The sequence below is a fragment of the Cupressus sempervirens genome, chromosome 3 (assembly GCF_028749045.1).
Source record: "Cupressus sempervirens isolate cs-2001-9-10 chromosome 3, ASM2874904v1, whole genome shotgun sequence".
Lineage (NCBI taxonomy): Eukaryota > Viridiplantae > Streptophyta > Pinopsida > Cupressales > Cupressaceae > Cupressus > Cupressus sempervirens.
The window spans coordinates 46,839,860-46,866,829 of NC_143120.1; the positions used below are offsets into that span (position 1 = coordinate 46,839,860).

The window sequence follows — 26,970 nt, forward strand, 5'->3', positions numbered from 1 at the left end:
TAGCTACCAAGGCTTTGGTCTTGGAAGACTGGAGAATTTACATACTCACTAACTTTTCATGTTCTAAGAACAACATTCCTAAAAATGACTCGAATGAAGGCTTAGTGAAGGTACTACCCATTGTTAACTTGTGAGTATTATAACTAGAAAAAACAGTTGCATTTTCAGGAGGAAGATGAGTGATCACATGTTTGATCAACTTTCCATCCTTGATGGGTTCACTATGATCCTTAAGTTGTGCCCTATACATGTCTACTTGGGTAAGATAATCTTTACTGGTGTCAAAATTCCTAGGATCCAATTTTTGAGAAGATTGTCCTCAATGGTGTAGGCCATACCTTCATTTACTATCCCATACAATGCTTCAAGTTTACCTCAGACTTCTATTGGATTGGTAAGGTTCCTAATGTGATATTTGACAGAATCTGAGATATTATTTAATAAGGTTCCTAGGGCCACTTCTTATTTTGATGCCCAATCTTCTTTACGAGACTCATCAACATCATCATTAGGTTTCTTTGCTGCACCAATTACATAATGCAATAAACCTTTTTCAACTAATGGTTCCTTTATCTTTTCTTTCCAAGTAGCATAATTATATGGTGTTAACTTAGAAGAAGAACCCATAATGTAAAAGAAAGAGTACAATATCAAGAAGACACAAGAACACAAGACACACACCCCCTTTTCACTCAATCAAAGAAATCCCCCCCCTAAATGAATGCTTTAGGCACTTTATATGTAGTGCGTTTACAATAGGCCACTTGTCAAAATGGACAAAAGTGAAATTCTAATTTTTCTACTTACAACCTCCTCTTGGAGATCAAATCTGGAACTTAGCAATGGAGCTCAGATATACAACAATTTTGAAGTTTAATCAAAGTAATATAATGCAAAAAAGGACCTATTTCTAAAAGTGGTATTCCTGTCCACACAAGTCTATAATCTTATTACAAATCTAGAAAGTAGACAAAAAATTATGCACTTTCAAAAAAAACGAAACTTGAAAATGTGTCCAAATGAGCCCGTACGGAGCAATTGAAATTGCAAAATGCAAGATTGGACAAGTATAGTCACCAAAAACTGAATTTTCTGACAAATTTGTACACCAAAACCAGAAAATAATAGCACCACTAAAAAATTCAAGAAATTCTAGCCTAAATCAAAAAAAATTACACATGATTTGGAGTCTGGATGACTGAGATATGGCCTCTCGAAGTCAGCGTGTCAAATCAAAACTGCATATGGTGAGGAGTCTGTAGAGGAAATTGCTAGGTTAAATTTGATGTCTAATTGGCCATCGTGGTAGTGTAATTTTTCCTACTTGTGACGGTCAAACGACCATCAATTTTAAGACAATGAAATGGTGACATCAGCAAAAAAGGGCCCCACCTAGCTTATGTGGTAGTACAAACTGTACAGATTTGCACGGACATTGCTGACTAGGAAGGTACAGAAAGCTAATGTGTCGCTGAATGGGCAAGCAACATGGCAGTGATGATGTGGATGCTGATTGTGTTATATGTGTCCGATCATAGGCTTTGACATGGCAGTGCCACATGTCTGCTAACGGGGGCACTAACTTGGTAGATGAGCTACCGTTGGCAGTGATGTGGCATCTTGATTGGGTGGTTGACGTGTCATCCTAGCTGGCATCAATGGAGTGGTCACCGGAGAGGGGATCGCCGGAATCTGTTGTCGTAGGTGGAGATTGGAGAAGCCAGCAAGTGTTGCCGGTGAGTGTGGTGTGCGACTTTAGTCCCACATTCACCACAAAACATGGTGCCAAGGTGTTTAAATGAAGGAAGCCGCAGTATGTGAAGCAGCTTAGAAGCTGCTGAAAGTTATGTTGAAGCCTGTCGGTTTGTGTGGAGGTTGATTCGTCGGGTTGTTGTAACTGTCGGTTATGTTGAATGTCGGTTATAATGTGATTCATCGGGTGTGAGGAATATGTCGTGGAATATTTCGCAGGCGCCAGGATTTAACCACCCGGTTTGCCTACAAAAAATGCTCTCCTACAGGCCTGATGGCCAAATTTTTTTAGAGAATTTCGGAAAAAAATAATACAAATCTCAAAAATAATTGTAGAGACACAAATTAAAATATGTAGATTTGAAAGATCATACCAATTCTACAAATCAAGCCTTCAGGTTCTAGTTTGCAAAAAAAAATTTACCTCAATTTTGACTATGGCCTAGGGTAGGCAAATTTATAGTCAAAATTCATCGAATCAATGCTCTGGACACAATGGTGAGATCCACTTTGGCTCTAAACACTCTTCAATAACTGTAGATACTCCGGATTTGAATCATGGCCCTCCGATAAGTGAAGCAAAAAATGGTCTCCAATGGTTATATGGAGAGAAACTTCTATGGCTCTGATACCATCTAAGAATTTGCCTTAGGGAAAAATAACACCAAGATCAAGAAGCTCAAACACTAGCACGATATGGACTAATAATGGATGATCGGAATAACAATGATGAGAATATCATATGTACATACACACTAGAAGTGCCTATATATAAAGGCATCTAGAATGACTAGGATTCAGCAAAGTGATGAGCCTCACAACTAAGCACATGTCCACCAAGAGTGGATTATCCTCCATTGAGCACAAGAGTTTGTGCGATGATGAGAGGATAAGCTTACATAGGTGTATCTCATAAAGAGATGTTGTAGACACCATGTGCTCAATTAGAGTACAAACAACTGTGTTGTCTACATTAGATAAAAATGCAAACTCCTGTGTTGTCAACAAGACAACTCATATAACTATGCATACTCCTAGGTGTCTATATGATAACTAATAAAATAATGCATTTAACCTAAGTAAACTTAAGTAAAATGTAATAATAATTAATTATTTACACTAACACCCCCCCTAAGTGCAACTTAGGGGAATGCACTTAAACTCACAAAAGCTATGATGAAAATGCATGATGGGTCCCGGCTACTAAGCCATGTTAGGTACCCATGTACAAATGCAATGCTCTACATGTAATGCGATGCAATGCAATGCAATCTCTCTGAAAATAGAGAAAGAGGGAAAACCTCATGGGAAAAAACCCTCCCACAAGAAGAGAGATAAGTACAATAAAGAAGTATGAGGACAAAACCCCATTGAATGTTTCGCATATACAATTCTTCCCCATTGACATCAATGACAAAGGCATTATTATATCAATCTTGCTACAAAAGATCTTTTACAAGCTCAAATATCCAAAGACATTGTTAAATACTAGTTACGAAGAATCCCTCATGACTTGGCTCAAACACAGATACTCCCCCATTAAGGAAGCATCAGGCATCCAATCCAGAGAAAAAATAGTGCTCTATATCATTGGACTGATTCAATCTCTATATCAATTACTCAGAAGTAGGTAGGGGCATGACCCCAAGCATACCTCTCAAGTACTCAAATGTATCCTTCAGCAAAGGCTTTGCAAATATATCTGTTATCTACTCTTTTGTACTAATATACTCTAATCTAATCTCTTTATCTACAACTTTCTCTCTTATGACATGATACTTAATAGATATGTCCTTTGCCTTAGAATGTAACACAAGATTCTTAGACTTGTGTATTGTACTTATGTTATCACAATGTATGATAACAGGCTCTATTACTTAACTCCAATGTCCTCCAATATTTACTTCATCCACATGATCTGATTGTAATTATTTGTTGTTGCTACATATTCTACTTTTGATGTGCTCCTTGAAATACAGTCTTGTTTCTTGCTTAGCCAAGAAACCAATCTTTCTCTTAAGAAAATTGTTCCACCACTTTTACTCTTTCTGTCATCAATACTACCTGCCCAATTTGCATTAGTAATTTAGTACATGCACAGAAGGTAAAGTCATTTGATCTATCATACCATATCCCATAATTAGGTGTACCCTTCAAATATCTAAAAATTCTCTTTACAATTGCATAATGTGATTCTGTAGGATCATTTTGAAATTTCCCAACAATGCCAACTGCATTTTCTATATCTGGTTTTATGTGAGTCAAATATTGCAACCCTCCAATCATAGATTTGTACTTCTTTTGTTCAACAGTATGTGCCTCATCTTTTCTCAATAACTTATGACCAATTACCATAGGTGTACCAAGAGGTTTACAACTCTCCAAACCAAATCTTTTCAACAAATATTTCAAATACTTAGTCTTTGATAGGAAGATACCATCACTATTCTGCACAATCTGCAATACCAATAAATACTTCATCTCACCAATCATGCTCATCTTAAATTCCTTCTTCATTTCACTAAAAAAAAAATTCACCTGCTTCATCATACCTCCAAAGATTATATCATCCAAGTACACTTCAACAAGTAGTAAAACACTGTTAGTCTCCTTCAGATACAAATTACTATCTACAGTACCTTTGGTAAATCCCAATTTTGCCAAATACTTATCTAACCTCGCATACTAGGTTCTAGGTTCTTGTTTCAATCCACACAATGCTTTTTTCAACTTACAAACCAATCTTCTTTTGTTGTCAAAGGAAAACCTTCAGATTGCTTAATATAATTTTTTTTTTATAAAGCTCTCCATTCGAAAATGTTGATTTGGCATCCATTTGATACACTTTGAATTTCTTGTTAGCCACATAAGCCAAAAACATTCTAACTTCCTCTATTCTAGCAACAAGTACAAATATTTCCTCATAATTTATACCTTCTTGTTGTGAATCACCTTTGCATAGTAGTCTTGCTTTGTTTGTCACAACCTCACCTTGTTAATGCATCTTATTTCTAAAAACTAGCTTAGTTACTATAACATTTTTGTCCTTAGTCTAGGAACGAATTCTCATGTATCATTCTTTTCAATCTGATCTAATTTTTCTCACATGGCTTTGAGCTAGAAATCATCTTTACTAGCTTCATCTGTAGTTTTATTTTCTACTGGTGAAATCAAACATATTTCTTTTGTTTGTACCTTGTTCCTTTTCATCACTCCTTTGTCTTTGCTACCAATAATCTGAACAGCAAGATGATTCTTTATCAGATTATTATTAGGTGTCACTTTCTCAACTCTTACTTCAGCAAATTTGTTTCAATCTCATAAAACAAATCAACATTCTCTTTCTTAGCCTTTGGATTAACCTTTTCATCAAAATTATAATAAAGCATTCTTTCTTGAATTCCAAACTTCTCATGAACCTTAACATTTACGCTCTCAAAAATAGTATTAGTTCTTAAAACATGTATGATTTACTTTTCAATGAATAATGAAGAAACATACCTTCATCACTTTTTGCATCAAACTTACCAATGTCATCTTCTCTCTTAATGTAACACTTACTCCCAAAGAAGTGCTTAACTGAGGGTGCATATCCAAACCAAAGCTCGTAAGGGTACTTACCAGTGCCTTGTCTGATTTGTACTCTTTTCATGGTGTATACTGCTGTATTAATTGCTTCCCTCCAGAATATCTTCGAAACATGATTCTCAAATATCATAGCTCTTGCTACCTCTACAACTGATTTGTTTCTCCTTTCTTCTGTACCATTTTGCTCAGGTGTTTTACGAGTTGAAAGTTGTCTTCTAATGCCATTTATTTCACAAAAACTAGTAAACTCATTTGAAGTAAACTCTCCACTTCTATCAGATTGTAAGCATTTAATCGTTAATCCAGATTCATTTTCAACTCTATCCTTAAACACCTTAAACTTCTGAAATGCTTCAAATTTCTCTCTAAGAAATGCTACCCACATCGTCCTAGTAAAATCATCAAAAAGAATCATGAAGTACCTTACACTAGAGAACACTCTTGTCTTTGTAGGACCGTACCATCTCCAACTTTGTTGATGTAGTAAACTTCTTACTTGCAAGGAACTTTTCTTCTATTTTCCCATAACACATTCTTTCCATACCAAGTTAGCAGGCTTTACGATTTTAGCCAAATCTCTGACAGTAAGTGTAGTGGTCACTTTCACAATGTTATCAAAATTTATGTGACAAAACCTCTTACACTACAACCAACAGTAATCAACCTCAAAACCAAAGCATGTCATCTCAGTAGGATTCAACTAAAAAATGTTACCTCTTGATCTTCAATAAGTACCAATCAGCTTACCATATTTATCCTTAATTATCATGTCTTCTCTGTTAATTGCAACTGATATCCCTTGTCAACTAATTTTCCAATACTCGAAAGATTATGTTTTAAACCATCAACAAAATAAACATCGTCGATGGCAATTTTCCCCAAAAGAGTAATAGATCCTATTCCTTTCATGTGATAGGTTGCATTGTTTCCAACTCTAACAATTCCTCCATCACAATTGTTAAACTCAACAAATTTATTCATATCACGAGTCATATGATGTGAACAACCACTATCTATGATCCATCAGATTTCTTCTTTTCAACTTATGACACTAATGTCTTTTCTTCTCTGGTTTCTTCTTTTTTAGGATTTTCCTCTTTGATTGCAAGAAATCCTATGTCATTACTTTCATGATCACTTTCACTCAAGAATCATTCTATGCTAGCTTCAAGATTTTCATCATTTGCATAATGACATTATCTAGGTTTCCTAGGCTTGATATTCCTCTTATATTTCTTTTCTCTCTTAGGACACTTAGAAGCATGATGAACACATTCATTACAAGTTCAACATTTAAAGATCTTCTTACCTTTACGTTCTCTTCTCACTAGTAGAGCAATTCCTTCTTCAATCTTCCTATCTTCTGCAAATCTTCCTTTGTTGCTACTAGCATAATCTCCACTACTACTTGCACTCCTTGTCAATGTAGGTTGAGCACTCAATGTGTTGAAAGTAGTCTCAACTCTATGTAAATAACCATGTTGTCTCAAACTTATCTCAACTGATTACAATCTTCTAGGAAGGGTCTTTCTTGTGAACTTTTCTATGCAAAGTATAACTTGCTTAAGCATCTGCGTTAACTTCTTATATGCTGGCGTCAAAGTTTTGAAGATCTTCCATACAATTTCATCTTCATCTTGTTCCATCACAATCCTTAATTCCTACAGCAATCTTTAATATTCTACAAAAAAATAACTTCTTACAAATTCACCTTCCAAATTAGAACATTTTACCTGACTATAATAATTTTTTAGAAAAAGTTGACAAAAGTGCTTCAATAGCAAGCATATTGCACATAAACAATTCTCTCTGAGGTTTAGTACATTCTTCACACTTATCTTCTTCAACTGCTTATTTCTCTTTCTTAGTGATCATCCAATATCCCAATCCCATACATATCAAATTTGTCATCATCTTCTCTTTCCAACTATCAAAGTTGGTTTCATCAAACTTCATAATTTCTTTTCTAAAATGACTCGCCATAGATCTCCTTAAGCTATTAAGCTTTTCGTTCAAGGATCTAATGCTTTTATGCCAATTGTTAGAAAGTAAGTCCACCAAGATAACAGATAAGGGGGGGAGAGGGGGGTGAACAAGTTATCCTATTAAAACAACTCTTATTAATTCTAAAACATATAATCAAAAAGTGTAATGACTAGAAGAAGATAACCATACACAATAACACCAGATTTGTTAACTAGGGAAACCCTTCATCAAAGGGAAAACCCATGTAGGGATGGTACCTACAAAATAATGTACAAATATATAAGTTCCTTGTAAGAGGATGGACCCTATTAGGAGTCAATAAAATGCATTCAGTACATATTAGTCTGTGTTAGGAGACTTAGAATCCTTGTGAGGAGATTTCAACACTGTTAGAAGTTGTGAAAGGGATAAAGACCCATTGTCCACAAAACTTCAAGAGCAAAACCACCAAACTCACCATCCAATAGGCCTTTGTACTATCCTTCACTAATACCAATAAATAATTGTCCATTGCAATCTCTTTGCCAAATACAATCTCTATGTCAATTCGTTGTGCCTTATCCGCACCAAACACTCATCTAATCTCAATATTAGGTTCACTGGATCTTATATCCAAGTTCACATGCTCACATCATACAAAATCCCTTAGATCGCTTAATCCCTTGCTTCGCAATATCAACTTAATCACAGTTCACACTTCCAATCACACTTAACCACAAGGAAATGAAATTTCCTTTGTACCAAGTCCTTAGATTAATTATTGAGTTGGCCTTCAGGTTTTCTTAATTTACAATTATTATAGGATCAAATTAAGATAATACAATACATAATTTCATAATTACATAATACTGTCAGCTCACGGTCTTCAAAATCCTTCAAATATGCGACCTCAAACTTAGCACAATCAACTGCACCATCTTCGTTGTGTATTCTACCTAGGTCTAACTGCACTTAACCAAATTCTATCTCTATTAGAAGATAAAATACAATTACCAAAAATTGTTTCTCAGGAACTTTGCCATAATTTTGTCTTCAATAAATCTCGAATAACTGTCAATTGTCTTCATAATTTTTCATGCGCTCTTAGTCACGTCATCATGACACTCTATAGAAGATATCCTCAAGTGTTCTTTTCCTCATCTTCAATCCTCGAACCTCACAATCTCAATCTTTGGTCTGCTGCTATGTGAGTCTTCAAAGAATCATTAGTATGTTGACATCAATGACAAACACAGTCATTAATGCAACACACAATCATGCTAAAAATCTCCCAAATACTCCAACAATACTTGGATACTCCCCCATAGGAATATCATCACCGTTCAAACTAATAGATCTAGGGATCATTTAAGAGGAGTTAGAATCTATAAAAGAAGATCATAGATCTTGAATGCTGGAGGTTATTTTCCTGTGTATTTAAATCTTTGTATTGGCCATAACCCGAAAGGCCTCACAATTAGGCATGTATGATGAAAATTTGATGAATCAATTAAAAGATTTTTGGTTTTATCTGCTTTCTAGTGTTGTCTCTTCGTTATTTGCTTCCATTGTGTTAACTTTACAAGGTTGGTTGATTGCAAGGTGTGCCTTTGGCCCTAGTTTTCATCTCTCGTTGCGTTGTAATCTATTTGATGTATTTGTTAACATACCAAGTCTCCATATTACCTTTTGCAAGTCCATTCACAACAATCTGAGAGTCCCCTTCAAGGTGTAGTTCTTAATGTCAAGCTTCACACCTAGTAATACTCCTTCAACAACCACTAGACACTCGATTGTTTGTTCCATCCGCTATCCTTTTTGCACAGAACGCCAAGATACGTACACTATCTGATCTAAGCCACTTCTCTAATGCCAGAGGGACCTGGATTTTCCTCTGTCAAAATTGATCCTAGTCCATCCCTGATTAGGCAGATTCCATGAGATGGAGTACAAGGTGAGAATCACTTCTCAAAGGCCCATTAACGTGCCAAAATTATAATTATTATTACATAAAATACTATGTACTATTTTATCTTCTTTAAGAAAAGACCTATCTCTCAATAAATATGATTTCTACAATCAATTTAAATTTCTTTGTTGGAGGATGATCTGAAAGATACAAAGGTTGATATTTTAAACTTTAATGTGTTATCTTTGATAAAGACTATATGAGATTTCATGTCCCCTAAAACCTATTTGTACACTTAATGCAGAACTATATCAATTTTATTTCTGATCAAAAAAATATTATAATTAGCTAAGAACATTTATAATACCTAAAACTTCCTTCAAATAATCACTAAGTTCCAACACCATAAAATACTATAATTAAATTTAAAATATATATAAATAGGAAAAGATGCATGCGTTTATCTAAAAAATATTAAGCATAGGTGTCATTAAATTTAATGGATTTGATCAAAATGGTAGGTATTGTACCTCAACATAATCGGGAAGCTGTATGCCACATCCAGTTGAAGCGCAACCTTTCTGATACTTTCCAATTATTTTGTCCATGCTTTATAAAAAAATTATTCCAATCAGTTCAACTTTTGAAAAGTAGTTAAAACTTCTGAAAATTCATTAATTTTTATTTTATTTTTCTATAAATATGAAAAGTTAAAATTAGTATTTCCAGACGAAGATTGTATGATATCATTTTATAATATTATATAGAGAAGAAATTTTTTTTATTGGTTATGAAAATTATAAACTGGTTTTTGTAGATTTAGATGATTTGTTTCAAATAAATATTATTTATGCTAAATAATCTCATTCTAAAAATTATGAACGTCATGTTGCTTCAAAGTGTAAAACAAAATATTATTTTTAAGATTTGAATGAGGTAGTCTCTAGTAATTTATTTACATTTAATCTATTTAAAAATCTCTTACTTAATATTAATTTAAATTGATTTAAAACATAAAATATTGCTATTTTTAAAAAAATAAGAAAAAACCTTTTAAATTTTTAAACGTAGGATTAAAAAAAGTTTTATATAATTTTCTTTAAAAAATCAATGTTTTAAAATTTAAATTTTCTTTTGTTTGTTTATAGTGAAAATTTGGTCAAGAAAAGTATAATATGTCTTACTAGGACAAAGTAATATTTCCATCATGATTATATGAATTGTCATAGATTTGAAATAATTTTGGGTTAACTTAAACGAATTATTATATAAATAATAATAATAAATTTTCCTACAACCTAATAATTTGTCATTGTAAGCATAATAGAATTAAAATACAAATTATTTCTTATCGAGTAAAATTCATTATAAGAAATAAAGATAGTTCACAATAAAAATTCAAATAGTGGAATAAAACTATTGAACACTTAAAAATATAATTAGTATAATGAGACATAGATTATATATGCATAGATAATTGATATACTTAGATTTTAAATATTGAATATTATAACATTAATACTCCAACTAAAAATATGAAGGATCTTTATGTACAATAAACAAATTCACATAATACTAGTCAATAAAAATTCAAAAACTCAATTATTTTTCTATATATATTATAATTAATTTTATGAAAACTAAAAGTATTGAAGCCAAAAGTTTTGGAAGATTAAAACTAGTGGTGTATTTTCTACACATACAAGTTTCACATAAAAATATGACCATGTAATCTCTTTTTATTATTTGGTGACAAAGATTTAACATCTATGTTTCTTTTTACCTTCTAAAACAGTATAACTCCGACTCTCCGACTCTTGAAATAGCTCTTGCCTTGAGAAAATATAATAATATTTGAAGTCACTTAAATTAATTTCATTTCTTAACTAATAGTATAATATTCTATAAAGTTATAGTATAATGTTCTATATACTCATTTTTAAATATTGTTAAGAAAAATCTTAACAAACGATTCTCAATCACTAGACATGCATATATCTTTCACATTAATCCTTTGGAAAAAAAATATTATACAAAGAAATCCAAAGAGATCTCTTAGCATTCATGTATATAAATGTCGCCATTAAAATAATGAAATAAAATAGAAGATACCCAAAAAGACAAGATATAAATATGCCATGTGAAAAATATGTCAACGCTTCTAGATAGAACTCAATGTATTATTGCATACGTAAAAATTTGTGCAAAGCTTCTACAAACAAGAGTTGTGTTGCAAAAGGAGTCCCGTCCAATGCTAAAAAGAAGCAGAATTATCTAGACTTTTGTACTTATGAAACACAATTTATAAAATCACTAATATGAAGCCACGTTTGTCTTATCAAACATTATATTAAACTCATAAAAAAAATTGTCTAAAAGTTCATAAAAGTTTATATAAAAGTTTCTCTAATCAACATAAAAAAAATCTTAGATTAAACTCAAAAAATCATATGAGAGATTGGGGTCATTGTCAAATTTAAGATAGATGAAAAGTTTTATAAGCTCTTAAAAACATTTATAATTTTATAATTTTGTTTGGTCCACACAAAACATTCTGATTTCTTGAATGGGAAAATGAAAAAACAACACTAGCAAAAATATAGAAAACCAATCAGAAAATAGATATATTGTTTTAAAACATAAAATAAAAAATAAAGAAATGTGAAAACATTAGCATAGTAGTTTAATTTTTTGTTAAAAGAAATAGTTTATAGGCAAACAAATAGTTAGAAAATGATATGAAAACATAAGTCTCCACCTATATAGGCATGACTAACAATACTTGAAAGCCATAGTCTTTTCGTGCAACAACCCTAGCGGTTATAAGTAGGGTATCAGATCTTGGTCACAAGTCACGATGAGCAACATTGGGAGGGGGATTGTTTGCAGTGGTCGAGTGTTCCTCATGTTGGATTCAATGACAACCCTAACAGTTAACAACAAACATATTTTCAATAAAATATAAAATAGGAGAGACAACCCACTACTTGAGCACTCTAATTTTATGGTTCTCAAAATCCAATGTGGAAATTTCAAATCACTCTAGATTCGTTACAACTTTTTTAGAAAGTTGGGCCTCTTATAACTACGGCTTCAAGTCCAAATCATCAATTTTGATGCCACATCAGCATGTTTTTTTACCAAGATGTCTAAAACAGTCCAAATAAAACTAAGACCAATGGTTATGCAAAAAGGGTACCCACACTTTCACACTTAAGTGGCATTGCATCATTCATTGCTTTTTACAACTAAGGGTACATTTCAATCAATTATGGGTATTCAGCATTACACAAACAATTTTAAAAGTCACAATAATTATTGAAATATTGTAAAAAAATTAGACATTCAATTATTAGGTATAGATATTGAATCAATAAATGTGGGTATCAAATTAAGAACTCCTATCACAACTATTGAAACATGTTCAAGTATTAAGTCCTATCCCCTTGAGGGGGTGACTATTAATGTGAATGCTAATGATACTCCTATGGGGAAGTGTCAAGTCATTGTTGGAGCATTTGGGAGATTGTTGGTATGACTGCATGTTGCATTTATGGCAGCATATGTCATTGATGTCAACATAGCAATTATCCTATGAGGACTGAAAAAGCAGCACATAGAGATTGAGATTGTGGGGTTGAGGTTTGACGATGAGGTCAGGTGCAGTTGAGGATATGTTCTACAAATTATCCCGATGACATGGCTATGAGCGCATGCAGAAAGTCAAAGAATGGTGACAATTATTCAAGATGTACTTAAGACAGTATATAGACAGTTTCTGAGAAGTAGTTTTTGGTAAATGGATTATATCTCCTAACACGAATAGAATCTAGTTAATCACAGTTAGACATAGGTAGAAGACATCATGATGATGACGTGGTTGAGAATGTAAAGTATGAGGTTGCACATGTTAAGATTTCTGTATATACTGTGAGCCAACAATATTTTGTAATTATGAAAAGATGTAATGTAACGTGTATTATTTTATCTTAATGAGGTCCTATTGTAATTGTAAAGTGAGAAAGCTTCAAGATCGACTCAATAAATTAATTTGAGGACTTGGTATAAAGGAAAGTTGTTTTCCTTGCGATTTAGCATAAAAGGAAGTAAGTGAATCTAAGCAAATTGTAAGTGTGAATTACATGTGAGTAAGCAATCTAAAAAATTGATGTGATGCGATTTTGAGGATCTGGTATTGAAATTTGAGAAGTGTTTGGTGCAAACGAGGCACACTGAATGAGTGAAGTGATTATATTTGGTAGAGAGTGCTAGAGGATAATTGATCATTTGGTATTGTTCTGAAAGGAATAATACAAAGGCCAGTTGGACAGTGAGTTCACTGGTATTACCCCTAAAGCTATTTGGATAGTGCGTCCTTATGCATTGCACAACTCCTAAGTACAACTCCTAATAGGGTTGGAATCTTCTCACAAGGATTTAAAGTCTCCTAGCATGGACTGATATGTATTGAATGTACTTCATTGACTCCTAACAAAGTCTGTCTTTTTATAAGGAAGTTATATATTAGTACATTATTTTGTGGGTACTATCCCTAGCAGTGTTTTCCCTCTGATCAAGGGTTTCCACAGTTAATAAATATGGTGTTATTGTGTATGGTTATCTTGTTGTGGTTATTGCACTTATTAATTACATATTTCAAATTTAATAAAATTTATAAGAGTTGTTTTAATTTAAGTTCTTGAAGAACAATAGAATAACGATATATGTTCTTGCATTTAAATGGGTTTCTCATAATGCACATGGCCTAAATACATTAAGAATACATGTTTAAAACGTGCTCATTATACTTAAACAAACTATATCCATTTAATCTTTCCTTTGTTGATCATCACTATAGCTCCAATTATATTAATTCCAATGTTCAAAATGTCATTCACCAATTTCTTCATGTGTTCATCCTTGCATTGTAGAAAGAGTGCTTTTTACTATGAACTCATCTCATTTTGTTTAATGTAGTTCTGGGAAGATTTGGTTTTGTAGATCAACCTTTCGATCCTCCTCACATGCCATGCAAGTTATATAGTCTACCTGCCTCCTTATTTTGAAAGTTGTATTAAACATAATTTTTTCTTTTCTTCTTTGGCTATGAGAGATTTGCATTTTCTCGCATCATAGTTGAACATTGGTTCCTAATGAGGCAATGTTGTCTCTTGATCTCTAAGCCTATGTTGTCTATTAGTGTCCAAACACGTAGACATTTGCAAGTCATTTACTAGGCAAGATTACAAGGTCATCACTGCAACCGAGTTATCTAGTAAAGGCTGAGCATACAACACTTAAATATCGAGTGAGATAATGATTGTCGATCATTCAATAGAGACTGAGCAAATATGTGAGCCAAGGAATATAGTATCAGCCAAGGAATTTAGTGAAGACTAAGTATATTGAAAAGTTATCAAGAGCCAAGAAAATAGTTATATAGAAGCCGAGTAACACCATGAAGGTTTATGCATGACTAAGCGTCAAAGCATTCAAGTGTCGGGTAATTTAGTTTTGATATGAAAGTTTGTAATGACACAAACTCATATGTAAACTTCTTTTGCTGACATTTCTATGACATTTAATATTTATAGAGCCATCTCATATGCTTATTGCACGTCATTACATAAGGTAATGATCCCTAGGCATACAATTTAGTCAATCAATAAAAGGGATGTAAATGGAAAAAGATGATGAAGTTTAAGTCATCGATCAAGGTCTAGAAACTTTATAGAATGTCTATTTAAAGAGGATTCTAACCCAGAATCATATGTATGAGAGACTGTGAAGAGTTGTTATCAAAGAGAGAAGATACATAAGGAGTGAATGCATGTGTGAAGGAGTTAAACAAAGTTTCACAAACAAAACCAACAGAGAGCAATCAGAGCAATGAAGAACTGAACATAAATATCAGATTAGGAAAATTAGATCAGAGATACAGGAAAGAGGAGACCCAAGATCAATTTATAGAGCAACCCAAGGGTGAGGTACTAAATCAATTAGTTTGTAAATTGATACAGGGTAAATCTCTTAACGGAGTGGTCCTAACAGGCCTATGTAACTCTCCTAACAGAGTCGTCACTTTATTGTGAGTGTAAAATCCATTAACAAAGAGAGACCTAATAGTCTCTTAAAATTTTAATAGGGAAGACCCCTCACAAGGTAGATCATATTTTATGATCAAACATTGTAACCTTCGCAGGTTAACTTTATTGTTGCAACAGTGAAGATTTGTGGATTTCATCCCCACCCCAATTTTACCTTCATCTTGAAGTGTTTCTGTGTAACCAAATCATTGTGTTATTTGTTGAACTTTTATGGATGTGATGCATGTCATTTATGTTTCAGCATTACAGTTTTATAAATAAATCTGTGAGATGAAATAGGTATGAATTAATGGGATTGGTTTTGAAGTCAAAAGTTTAATACTTTGATTTTCAACCCCCAAGCCCTCTCAATATCTTGTTTCCCATATTCCAACAGTTGTCAAGACTGATAATGCATCTTATATTGCATACTTTGTCGGTCACTAAAGCTAAGAGCATTGATTCCAATATGGACAATGTCAATCACCACATTTTCTATATGTTCATCACTGTATTATATACATGAATTTGTGTACCTTGGTCTCATTTTATTCTAATTAAGGCAGTTCATTGCATAATTGTTAGAAATATCTCTCTAATGAATGTTATTGATGTTTCACACATACATACATAATAACTCTAAACGGGGGACTGGTCCTTAGGAATGTTCTCTATAATTTTAAGTGTGCGTGCAAGAAAAGATAGGCCTTCCTTTGTCAGCTTCCTTCTCATTTCTCATTACTATTTGTTGAAATCGATCATGGACATAAAAGTGCGGTAGAAGGATTCGAAACCAAACTCTTTATTTTAACTCACTTGAAGTTTATTGTCTCTATTAGGAAAGCTACAATACAGAAATGCCTTCCTAATGCCAATTTATAGGGGAAATAATTGTTAGAATGATTTAGAATAACTAAGAAGTGGGGGTGAATTGGTTATCCTCATGTCCAAATGTACCGGTTACACTTTTCCAAACTTCAAATAACTTAGATCTAATCTTGAAGTAACTCAGCCTCTATAACAACTTACCAGTAACATAAAACATACAACCCACTCTCCCAATAATAACTAACTTGCAGAATGTAAAATACTAAATATGTAAAACATCTCAAATAACATCCACATGAGACACCACGATTTAATGTGGAAATCCAATTTGAAAAAATACACCAGTAATGTGTCACCAATTTTTCACTCTTCTGAAGTGAGTTTTGTTACAAGCCAATCCTATTAAAAGTTACAATACACACTATTAGGTGTGGCCCTAATAAAGGATTTAATCACCCTGTTAGGAGTGGCCTTCTTAGAGGACTTGAGAACATTCCATTAGAATGTCACCTTGACTAAAGGATTTATAAATGACTTTTAGGTCAACCTTGATTAAAGTATTTTAACTGATACAATGGTTAGAAAGTAATAGCAGATCAATCTAATAAATACAACTCACTTTGGAAATACAGATCACAATGTAGCTAATCTGCTAACTCACTAACTAAACTCCATTCATGTTTCCATTAATGTCTCTGATCTGCCTGGAACTCCTCCAAGCAATCGCTCTCCACCTCATCTCTTCTTCTTCTTCTCAGTTGATACAAGAGCATCCAGTGGTGTAAGGGTAATCCTATATCGCCCAAAATTATGCTTAGTGTTAGTTACTGTTTAAAATGTTTTTATTTCTGGATACCCATTTGGGTCAAATAAAGATTTCAACTCTCATAGTTCCACTATTGGTTTTTTGGGTTAGAGTTTTTGAGCACCTTGGGATACATGTCAATATAGAAAATGGGTTATTTTGTAATTGAGCTATAATTATGATGATTTAGAGTGTGTAAGTTGGAGGGATGATTATATCTATAATTTAAAACACTCCAACAAAAGAATCATATCAAAAGGTTTTACGGTTTGAAAGTTATTGCAGTTTTAAGTTGCCTAGAGACCTCCTAAGAGTGCTTCTAATGTGATTTCTAATGTGATTTTTAGAACCTTTGTTTTGGCGATGGATTCCACATGGCATATTCTAAAATGTATTCCTAACCCTAAACATAATTGGGGTTTATTTAACATTTTTGGCATTGTAAAGGCAGTTCTTGGTGGAGTTTGAGAGAAGGTACGGTGAGGAGGATTTTTCTCCAGGATCTAACCATTGTAAGCCCATGGGGCATGTATTTGAGCCTGTTTGCATGTACTAAATGTAGTAGCATATTTTACTAATAATAATATTCCCCTTTTCCCTTGTTGCATTCATTCTGGTTGTGGTTTGTGTCTTCATCAAGTGGTATCAGAGCAGGTTTTCCTGAGGGTACAGACAAAGCACCGACTGTAAGGCAGTTTGCACCAGAACTGTGTAGTTGTGGGTTTGAGACAAGAAAATGCCTCCATGAAAGGAGCGTGGTGGAAGGGCTGGAGTTATTACTCCTGAGGTTAGAGCCCTCCAGAGACAAGTCCAAGCATTGCAAAAGGAGATCCATTGAGGGATGAATGTTGCCGTAAGCGATGAAAGTGAAGAAGAAAATGAAGAAGGAAATATTGGGCCAAAAGGGGAAGGAGACAAAGAAGTCCTAAACTAGGCAAAGGAGAGGCTTGTTAGGGCCATTGCTAAGCTTGGAAAAAGACCTAAAATTGACGTGGGTATATTTTTCGGGAAGTCTAAACCCGGATGAGTGGATCAATGAACTAGAGGAATATTTTGAATATGAGGATATCGTAATGAAGAATATTTTGTGGTACCTGTTTTCATTGCAATGAAGAAGATCATTGTGCCTTTGAATGCCCTCAACACCAAGGAAGGACAAATAGGAGAGCTGATGGACAAGCAAGGGTTGCTCATGTGGATGAGGATGCACAGTCATCACATTCAAAGGATGCAGAAAGAGGAGAGTTTCTAGTAAATGAAAGAGTCTTACTAAGCGGTGAGACTGAACCTGGACAGGAGTTTGTTTCGTACCACATGCAAGTGTGAGGGTAAATGTTGTGATGTGATTGTTAATGGTGGAAGCACTAACAACTTGGTGTCAGAAGAAATGGTTTCAAAGCTAAAGCTCAAGAGGGAGAAACACCCCCAACCCTATTGGATTGCTTGGGTGAAGGATGACCATAAGGTTTTGGTTAGTAAACAATATTTGGTGAAGTTCAAGATTGGGAGTTACCATGATGAGGTTCTCTGTGACATCATTCCAATGGATGTCTGCCATTTATTGTTGGGAAGGCCATGGCAGTTTGATAGGCATGTTGTACATGATGGTCATGCAAATACATACTCTCTGACAAAGGATGGAGTTCACCACAAACTGAAGCCCTTGATAAAGGAAGGTGAAAAGGTATGCAATAGTGCTAGGGTATATCTTGTTGATGGAAGAAATTTTTTGGATGGCATGAAAAATCAACGTATGTGTTATGCTTTGATTCCTAGAAAAGATAAGGAAGTAGTGGGATTCCACTTGAAGTTTCAGGCCTATTAAGTGAGTATGGAGATGTCATCTCTAGTAATGTTCTAGAAGGGTTGCCACCAATAAGGCAAATCAGTCATCAAATAGATTTAATTCCTGGAGCTAGTTTGCCCAACAAGGCTGCTCATAGGATGACTCCTACTGAAACTAAGGAGCTAAATAGACAAGTTCAAGAGCTATTGAGGAAAGGTTTGATTCGGGAGATCCTAAGTCCATGTGCAATACCTACAGTACTGGCACCAAAGAAGGATGGAGAGTGGAGAATGTGTACAGACTCTCGGGCTATAAATAGAATAACCATCAACTATCGGTTCCTTTTGCCAAGAATGGATGATTTTATGGACTGTTTGAGTGGAGCTCAGTACTTCACAAAGATAGATCTCAAGAGTGGCTATCACCAGATACGGATATGAGAGGGAGATGAGTGGAAGACTACATTCAAGACAAAGGAGCATCTATATGAGTAGTTAGTCATGCCCTTTGGACTGACCAACGCGTCAAGCACCTTCATGTGACTTATGAATGAGATACTAAAGAAATTCTTGGAAAAATGTGTTATTGTCTATTTGGATGATATTTTAATTTTCAGCAAGTCTTTGGATGAACATTTATTGCACATTCGTAGTGTCCTTGAAAGGTTGAGGGAAAAGAAATTGTTGATTAATTTCAAGAAGTGTAACTTCGTCAAAAAAGAATTAGTCTATTTGGGGTTTGTTGTACCAGCTAAGGGTCTCAAACTGGATCCAGAGAAGGTAAAGGCCATCTTGGAATGGCCTACTCCAAGGTCTGCAATTGAGGTGAGATCATTCCATGGTCTGGTTAGTTTTTACAAGAGCTTCATTAGAAATTTCAGCGGCATATGTGCACCCCTGACTAAAACAATAAGGGGGGATAGAAGAGAGTTCAAGTGGACTACAGGAGTTGCAAGGAGTTTTGAATTGTTGAAGAAGAAGGTGATAGAGCAACTTGTGTTGGCACTTCCTGATCTCAATAAATTGTTGCAGGTGGATTGTGATACTAGTGGCAGTGCTATTGCGGCTGTATTGAGCCAAGAAGGTAAGCCTATTGCCTATTTTAGTGAAAAACTGAATGATGCAAAGAAGTATTATGTTTATGATTAGGAGTTCTGCGCAATAGTTCAAGCCTTAAAGAAATGGAGGCATTATTTAATGCCAAAAGAATTTGTCTTGTATACTGATCATCAGGCATTGCAGTACCTAAATAACCAAGGTAAATTGAATCAGAGACATTTGAAACGAGTAGAGTTCATGCAAAGCTATACATTTGTGTTGAAACATAGAAGTGGAAGGTCTAATAGGGTAGTAGATGCATTGAGTAAGAGACAGTTGTTGCTGATAGTAATGCAAGTTGAAGTGGTTGGGTTTGATGAACTCAAGAATATGTACCCTAAGGATCCTGATTTTGCTTAAGCATGAAAGGCTTGTAAAGAACTTGTTACTCTAGACAGGACCAGGTGGCTAGATTATTTGATTCAAGATGGTATGTTGTTCAAGGCTAGTCAATTATGTATTCCAAGGAGTTCTATGAGGGAGAACTTGATCAAGGAGAAACATAGTGAAGGAATGGCAAGACACTTTGGTCGAGATAAGACTATTACCATTATTAAAGAATATTATTTTTGGCCTCAATTGTCACAGAGTGTGAAGAAGTTTGTCCAGAGTTGTCAAGTCTGTTAGGCAGCCAAAGGATTTAGTCACAATACTGGACTTTATCGGCCATTGCCCGTTCCATCAAAGCCTTGGAAGGACATAAGTATGGATTTTGTTCTTAGATTTTTGAGGATACAAAGAGGTAATGACTCAGTATTTGTGGTAGTTGATAGGTTCTCCAAGATGGCGCATTTCATTCCATGCCACAAGACTCATGATGCAGTACATATTGCAGATTTATTTTTCAAAGAAGTGGTGAGACTACATGGTCTCCCAAAGAGAATTGTTTCTGACAGAGATACTCAATTTCTGAAGTATTTCTGGAGGACTTTGTGGAAGAAGTTGAGGATGGAACTGAAGTTCAGTTATACGCATCATCCCCAGATTGACGAACAAATAGAAGTAGTAAATAGAAGTCTGGGCAATTTGCTGAGGTGTTTAGTGGGAGATAAGCCCAAGGAATGGGATTTAATTCTACCACAAGCAAAATTTGCTTACAATAATTCTTTAAACAGGAGTAATGGTAGATCACCATTCCAAATTGTGTATGGGAATAGTCCAAGGACTGCACCAGAGCTAGGAAAGATGGAGCAAGGGGAGAGGACAGTACTGAGGCGGAAGAATTTTTTGAACATCTCAAGAATCTACATGAGGTACATGCACATATTACCAAGATGAACCAACAGTATAAGGCTCGGACAAATCAAAAGAGGAGACATAAAGAGTTCCAAGTAGGGGATCTGGTTATGGTATACTTGAGGAAGGAACGCTTTCCAGTGGGTACCTACAACAAGATGAAGATGAAGAAATTTGGTCCCTACAAAATTTTGAAGAAACAAGACTCGGGAAATGCATGAGGTGAAGTTGCCAGATGGGATTCACATTTCTCCCATCTTCAATATTGTAGATTTAACAGAATATCATGATGATGATGCAAATGAGGGTTGATGTTGGAGCCATGTCCAATTCCTACTTTAGTGAAAGAAGAGATTGAAGACATTTTGAATAGTCATGTGGGTCGGAGTACCAAAAACAGGCAATATGAAGAATACCTGATGAAGTCGAAAGGATGACCAGTAGAAGACTCAACTTGAATATCCGCAACGAAAGTTGTCCATTTGGGTTTTCCTCTACCAGTTATAAATTGATAGGGTCACTTTTCAATCTACCCTGGGTGTCTGATGCAAGAGCATCCAGTGGTGTAAGGGTAATCCTGTATCACCAAAAAACATGCTTAGTGTTTGTTTCTATTTAAAGTGTTTTCATTTCTGGATACCCATTTGGATCAAATAAAGATTCCAGCTCTCATAGTTCCACTATTGATTTTCTGGGTTAGAGTTTTTGAGCACCTTGGGATACGTGTCAATGGAAAAAATGAGTTATTTTGTAATTAAGCCATAATTATGATGAGTTAGAGGGTGTAAGTTGGAGGGATGATTATATTTGTAATTTAAAACACTCTAGAAAAATAATCAGGTCAAACGGCTTTATGGTTTGAAAGTTATTGCAATTTTAAGTTTCCTGGAAACCTCCTAAGAGTGCTTCTGAGTCAAATTTGAGGCATTAAACGACCTCGTAAGTGCCTGAAAAATGGGGGACAAGCATAGCTTGTTTATAGGGCTATAGAGCGATTTGAGAGCTTTCCGAAAATGTAAACGATTTTTCAATCGGAGTCCTGGATCAAAAGTTATGCCTCCCGGAAGTTGGACTGCCATTTATGGATTCTTCTAATTTTACACCGACTTCTAATGTGATTTCTAGAACCTTATGTTTTGGCAGTGGATTCCAAATGGCATATTCTAAAGTGTATTCCTCAACCTAAACCTAATTGAGGTTTATTTAAGAACATTTTTGGCATTGTAAAGGTAGTTCTTGGTGGAGTTTGAGAGAAGGTACGGTAAGGAGGATTTTTCTCCAAGATCTGACCATTGTAAGCCCATAGGGCATGTATTTGGGTCTGTTTGCATGTACTGAATGTAGTAGCATATTTTACTAATAATAATATTCCCCTTTTCCCCTGTTGCATTCATTCTGGTTGTGGTTTGTGTCTTCATCATTAGCCTTCCTATACAAGTTCACCAATCAACAAAACCAACAAACCACTCCAACCTCTCTAGGTTAGCCTGTTGGAAATATGAGGTAAGCAAGGTTACTAAGAGGGTGGGGGGTGGGGGAGGGGGATGAATTAGGAACCAACAAAACTTAATCTTATTTCACCAATTAATCATTCATATAATATTTTGATCTAATTGCATGCATGAAAGAATGAAAGCAAACATTAATAGCAATTTGACACAAGATATGGTGACCCAGAAACCTTCTAAATAGAAAGTAAAACTAGGGTGGGGATGATACCTACAAGCTTTAGTACTGCAGTATAAAGTTGTTCTATTAAGACTTACAAATGATCAATCTAATGATCTGCCCTATTAAGAGCAATAAGGACTGTGATGTCCACCTTGTTAAGATAAGATAAGATAATATTATGAATGTCCACAAAAAACCAACATGGTTTATGGGACTAAGCATACAAATAAAAGAACCAGCCAAAGCAGAGGCACCAAACGATGACTGAGAAGAAACAAAGCAAGAGATAAACAAGGAAGACAAAGTAAGAACTAAAGGTCCTTTCTTGCCAAAAAGAAATCAGTAATAGAGAGGTACATCCGTAGATGATCCATAGCCTTCAGATGCTGTGAAGAACTGCTATAGGGCTATTGTTGCCTGGAATGACTGGTACAATGTCTGACTGATCTAAAATGAGAAGTAGTGGAAGGCCTTTTCAAACCCCGCGGAGGAGACAAGGGAGAGAAAAAGGTGGTAATGAGCTGATCAGAAGTACGTCCCTGAGGAAAGGATTGCAGGGTATTCTCTCGAAGATGGGTGGCCTCCTGAAGATAAAGTGCAAGACACCACTAATCAATATAGCTGAAGAACATCAAGAGAAAAGAACAATCTCTGAAAAGGCAATAAAATCTCCCTCTGATCTCATAGTAAAGAGGACAACAAAATATGAAGTGAATCTCAGTGTCAACCTCCATCAGAGTACATAATTGACATAACCGATCAGCCCGATCCATATGGTGGTCAGTCCGAGTCCTAAGGCAATGAGAACCAACTCTAAATGAGCCTAAAGAGAACCATAAGGCATGATTCTAGCACCGATAGAGATAAGCAGGGCAAACAATAATACCATCCTAAATATCTAGAAAATGCTCAGCATAGAAGACCATCTTAGGTCACAGACCACTCGGGGGATGACACCAAGTAGTGGTAATGTACTGTCTATAAATATCCTGTCTGACATGCTCATTCAACTCCTAACGTGATGGGAGAAGATGAGCAGGAGCATCCAACAAAAATTGATGAGGAAGATGATCAATCTCAATCCCAATTGAACCCAACAAAGAGGTGGCCTGAGCGTACCAGCATCGAGACCTAGTAGAAGTGTCGAACCTCATAATCTCCACCAAAGAACAGTATGCCAAATGAGAGTATCTATGCCAGTTAACACATGTCTCCATAAAACCCCGAAGCCAATGAAGAAACCAAATCAAGTCAAAAATGACAGCAAGTTTGAGAGGATGAGCACCAAACTCAGCCAAGACAATGCTGTGAGGGGTGATTCTATGACACCCAATGATACGTTGCAACAATAGCGTCTGAACCCACTCAATAGAAGTCCAATCAGAAGCAATAAGAGAAGGTCTCCAAACCACGGAACCATAGAGAACTATCGGATGAACCAAAGAGTCGAAAAGGGATAACTTGAACAAAATATCCTGAAAATGATGCCTGAAGCATTGTCTCTCCAACAAAGCCAGGGAACCCATACCCTTACTAACTCTAGACTGAATAGCAGGTCTCAAACTAAAACACGGTCCCGAGAACTTCACACCAAGATACATATAAGAGGGAGTAATCTCAACCTCCTGCCCCTGAAAGAAGAAATGAAGATGAGAGGTCTTTAAATAGTTAAAGACCTCTCATCAAGGAGTCTTTGTAAGCTATCATGAGAAGAAGCCAAGAGAACCACATCATCAGCAAAGAGGAGAATAGAGATCAAAACCTTATGCAAATAACACCGATCTCTCAGTTGAGAGGATTTCACAACGAAATCCTCCAACTCATCAATATACAAACCAAACAGTGTAGGAGAAAGAGGACAACCTTGCTTCACTCCAATGGTGCTCTGAATCAGATCAAAAAAGCCCTCCGGAGTCCTAAGCCTACCAGTCACCTTCTCATAAAGCCTCATAATAGCAGTCTATAACATATCTGAGATCCCAATCTCCTGAAGTCGCTGAAATAAAGCCAACCTAGGAACAAAATTAAAAGCCATACGGAAGTCCACAAAACAAAAATAGACCTTCTGAGAGTGGTGTCTAGTCTCCTCAATGATAGCACATAGTGTAAAAACATGATCCATAGTTTAATAGTTTGCCCGAAAACCAGCCTGTCCAATGGCCCTACTTAAGTATGACAAAAGTATGATCTATCATAATAGTTATGTAATTACCCAGATCAGTAGCAGGCCCAGACTTGTGAATGGGGTAAACCACATGTCTAGACCAGGAATCAGGGAACTCAGTGCAAACCACTCTATTAAAGAGTGTGGGAAGGTAAGATCCAAGAACTGAAGCACCAAGATTGAAAAGTTCTGCCTAGAAACCCTCTTCACTTGCTACTCAGCTATATCTCAACGATCTGATGGCCTCCATCATACTAGAATAGGTGAACAAGTGGCAATGAGGAGGTGGAGTGGAGTGGAGAGGAGGCTGCCCAGGAATGTTGTAAAGCATAGTGATATGAGAGGTCAGAGAGTGATGGTCAAGAGTGGAGGACAGGGGGGAACAATGAGGGAAAAGGGTACGCCAGAAGATCTAGGGATTCTGAATAAGCGTAGAGCAAAGGGTTCTGCACTAACTAGAGGCAAAGGAACGTTTCTTACAACGAAGAAAATAGAGGTACAAAAGGCGCAGATGGGTAAAGCCAAGAGACTGAGCGTCAAAGGCAACACGAACAGAGTGATGGAAAGCTTTGCACTCAACATCAAACCATTTATTCATAGGACAGGTATTCCAACGATTACCTCTGAGAGAAAGAGGGGAACGATGGGGAATAGAAAAGAGAGCAGAATCCCATATGGCAGAGGCAAGCAAATCAAACATGTCCAAGGCAGCAAGCGACTCATTAAAGCTTGCGAGTGACAGAAGTCTCCTAAGGTGATACGTAAAAAGCTCACCATCACTCTTAGGGTAATGAAAGCGGGTAGGAAGGGAGACAATACCAGCTGGGCAGAGAAAAGCCAGGGATGGATGGGGTAAAATGCAAATAGAAATGCTAAGAAGAGCATGATCAGCCAAGGGGAGATGCGAAATGGTGAAACTGAGAATGGAAGAAATGAAAGAATGAGAGGAAATGACATAGTCAACAACACTCGCACCAACACAGTGCGGTCAGCAGGTAAAGAGGTCCAATCCAAGAAGAAAGGATAAACTATTCAAAATCAACAACCCAAAAGACTCACAGAGCTAGAGGAGGTGGCGACCATAAATAGAGAACGGCCCAAGAACATCCTCTGAGGTGTGTTGTAGGCCCATAGTAGTCAAATCTAACTCAGAAGTGCAGTTCGAATTAGAGCCACGATCATGTAAAGGGATCTGACAATCCTTAGTTTGAGCATTGAAGTCTCCAAGAATAATAGTATCACCCAAAGCCTCGAATTGTGAAATACTCTCCTGAAGGTCAAAATAGGGATCTTCATTCTCCGGGTCATGAATGGCATAGGGAGAGGATGTCGGAGGAAAATAACAAACAACAATAAAAATATCTCTCTGTCGATATTTTCGCCGACCAATCCGGACCCACATAAATCTGGCATAGGCATAAGAGTGAATAATAGAAGTAACATTGAAGATATCATCTCGAACCAAAGAAGCAACACCCCCAGACCCATGAACCCCACCAGAAGTCCGAACCTCATCTGTGCACACTAACAGCCACTGATAACCATGATAACCTGGAAGAGGGCGCATAGGGCTCTTGTGAGTCTTAGTAATGGCCAAAATATCTGAGGACCCCACCACATCCTAAAAAAGACTAGGTAATGACCATAAAGAGCCATTACTATTCTAGCAGTTGACAAGAAGAGGTCTCCTCTTGTCAGACTGCTATCGGGACCGTCATGCAAATTTGGAGTTTGTCCTCTCTACCCAACCAACAGGAAGAGAATCACGAACCACTGCTCTAAGATTCCTAATAACGGCCCATTCCCCAGCACACCTAGCCTCTGCCACAATACCCCAAGCCTGTTTGAGTTCTGTAACTTCTGCCTTAGTAAGATCTTCGTCCAGATAAATTTTAGAGGGGAGAGAGAATAACTTTCTCTTCACTCTAAGGGCATGAAGCCCATCTGGAAAAGAGAAGAATCTGATAAAAAGGATGTCCCGCACACCAAACCAGCATCTATCCAAGGTAATGTCTGAAATGCCAAGTTGATCAAAGAGAAAGGAATGTCCAGTAGCAGCAGGGTCGAAAGTGGGTGTAAGACC

General features: G+C 35.8%; 1 protein-coding gene across 2 annotated transcripts in view; it reads right to left on the reverse strand.

Annotated features, from left to right (window-relative positions):
• Window positions 1-26,970, reverse strand: part of LOC149564727 (MADS-box transcription factor 23-like) — a 155,032-nt gene that overhangs the window by 64,289 nt on the left and 63,773 nt on the right. For both annotated transcript variants that reach the window (XM_089818279.1, XM_089818278.1), the window contains exon 2: window positions 9,745-9,823. In XM_089818279.1, the coding sequence (XP_089674405.1) occupies window positions 9,745-9,823 (79 nt within the window). The remainder of the gene's footprint in view (window positions 1-9,744; window positions 9,824-26,970) is intronic.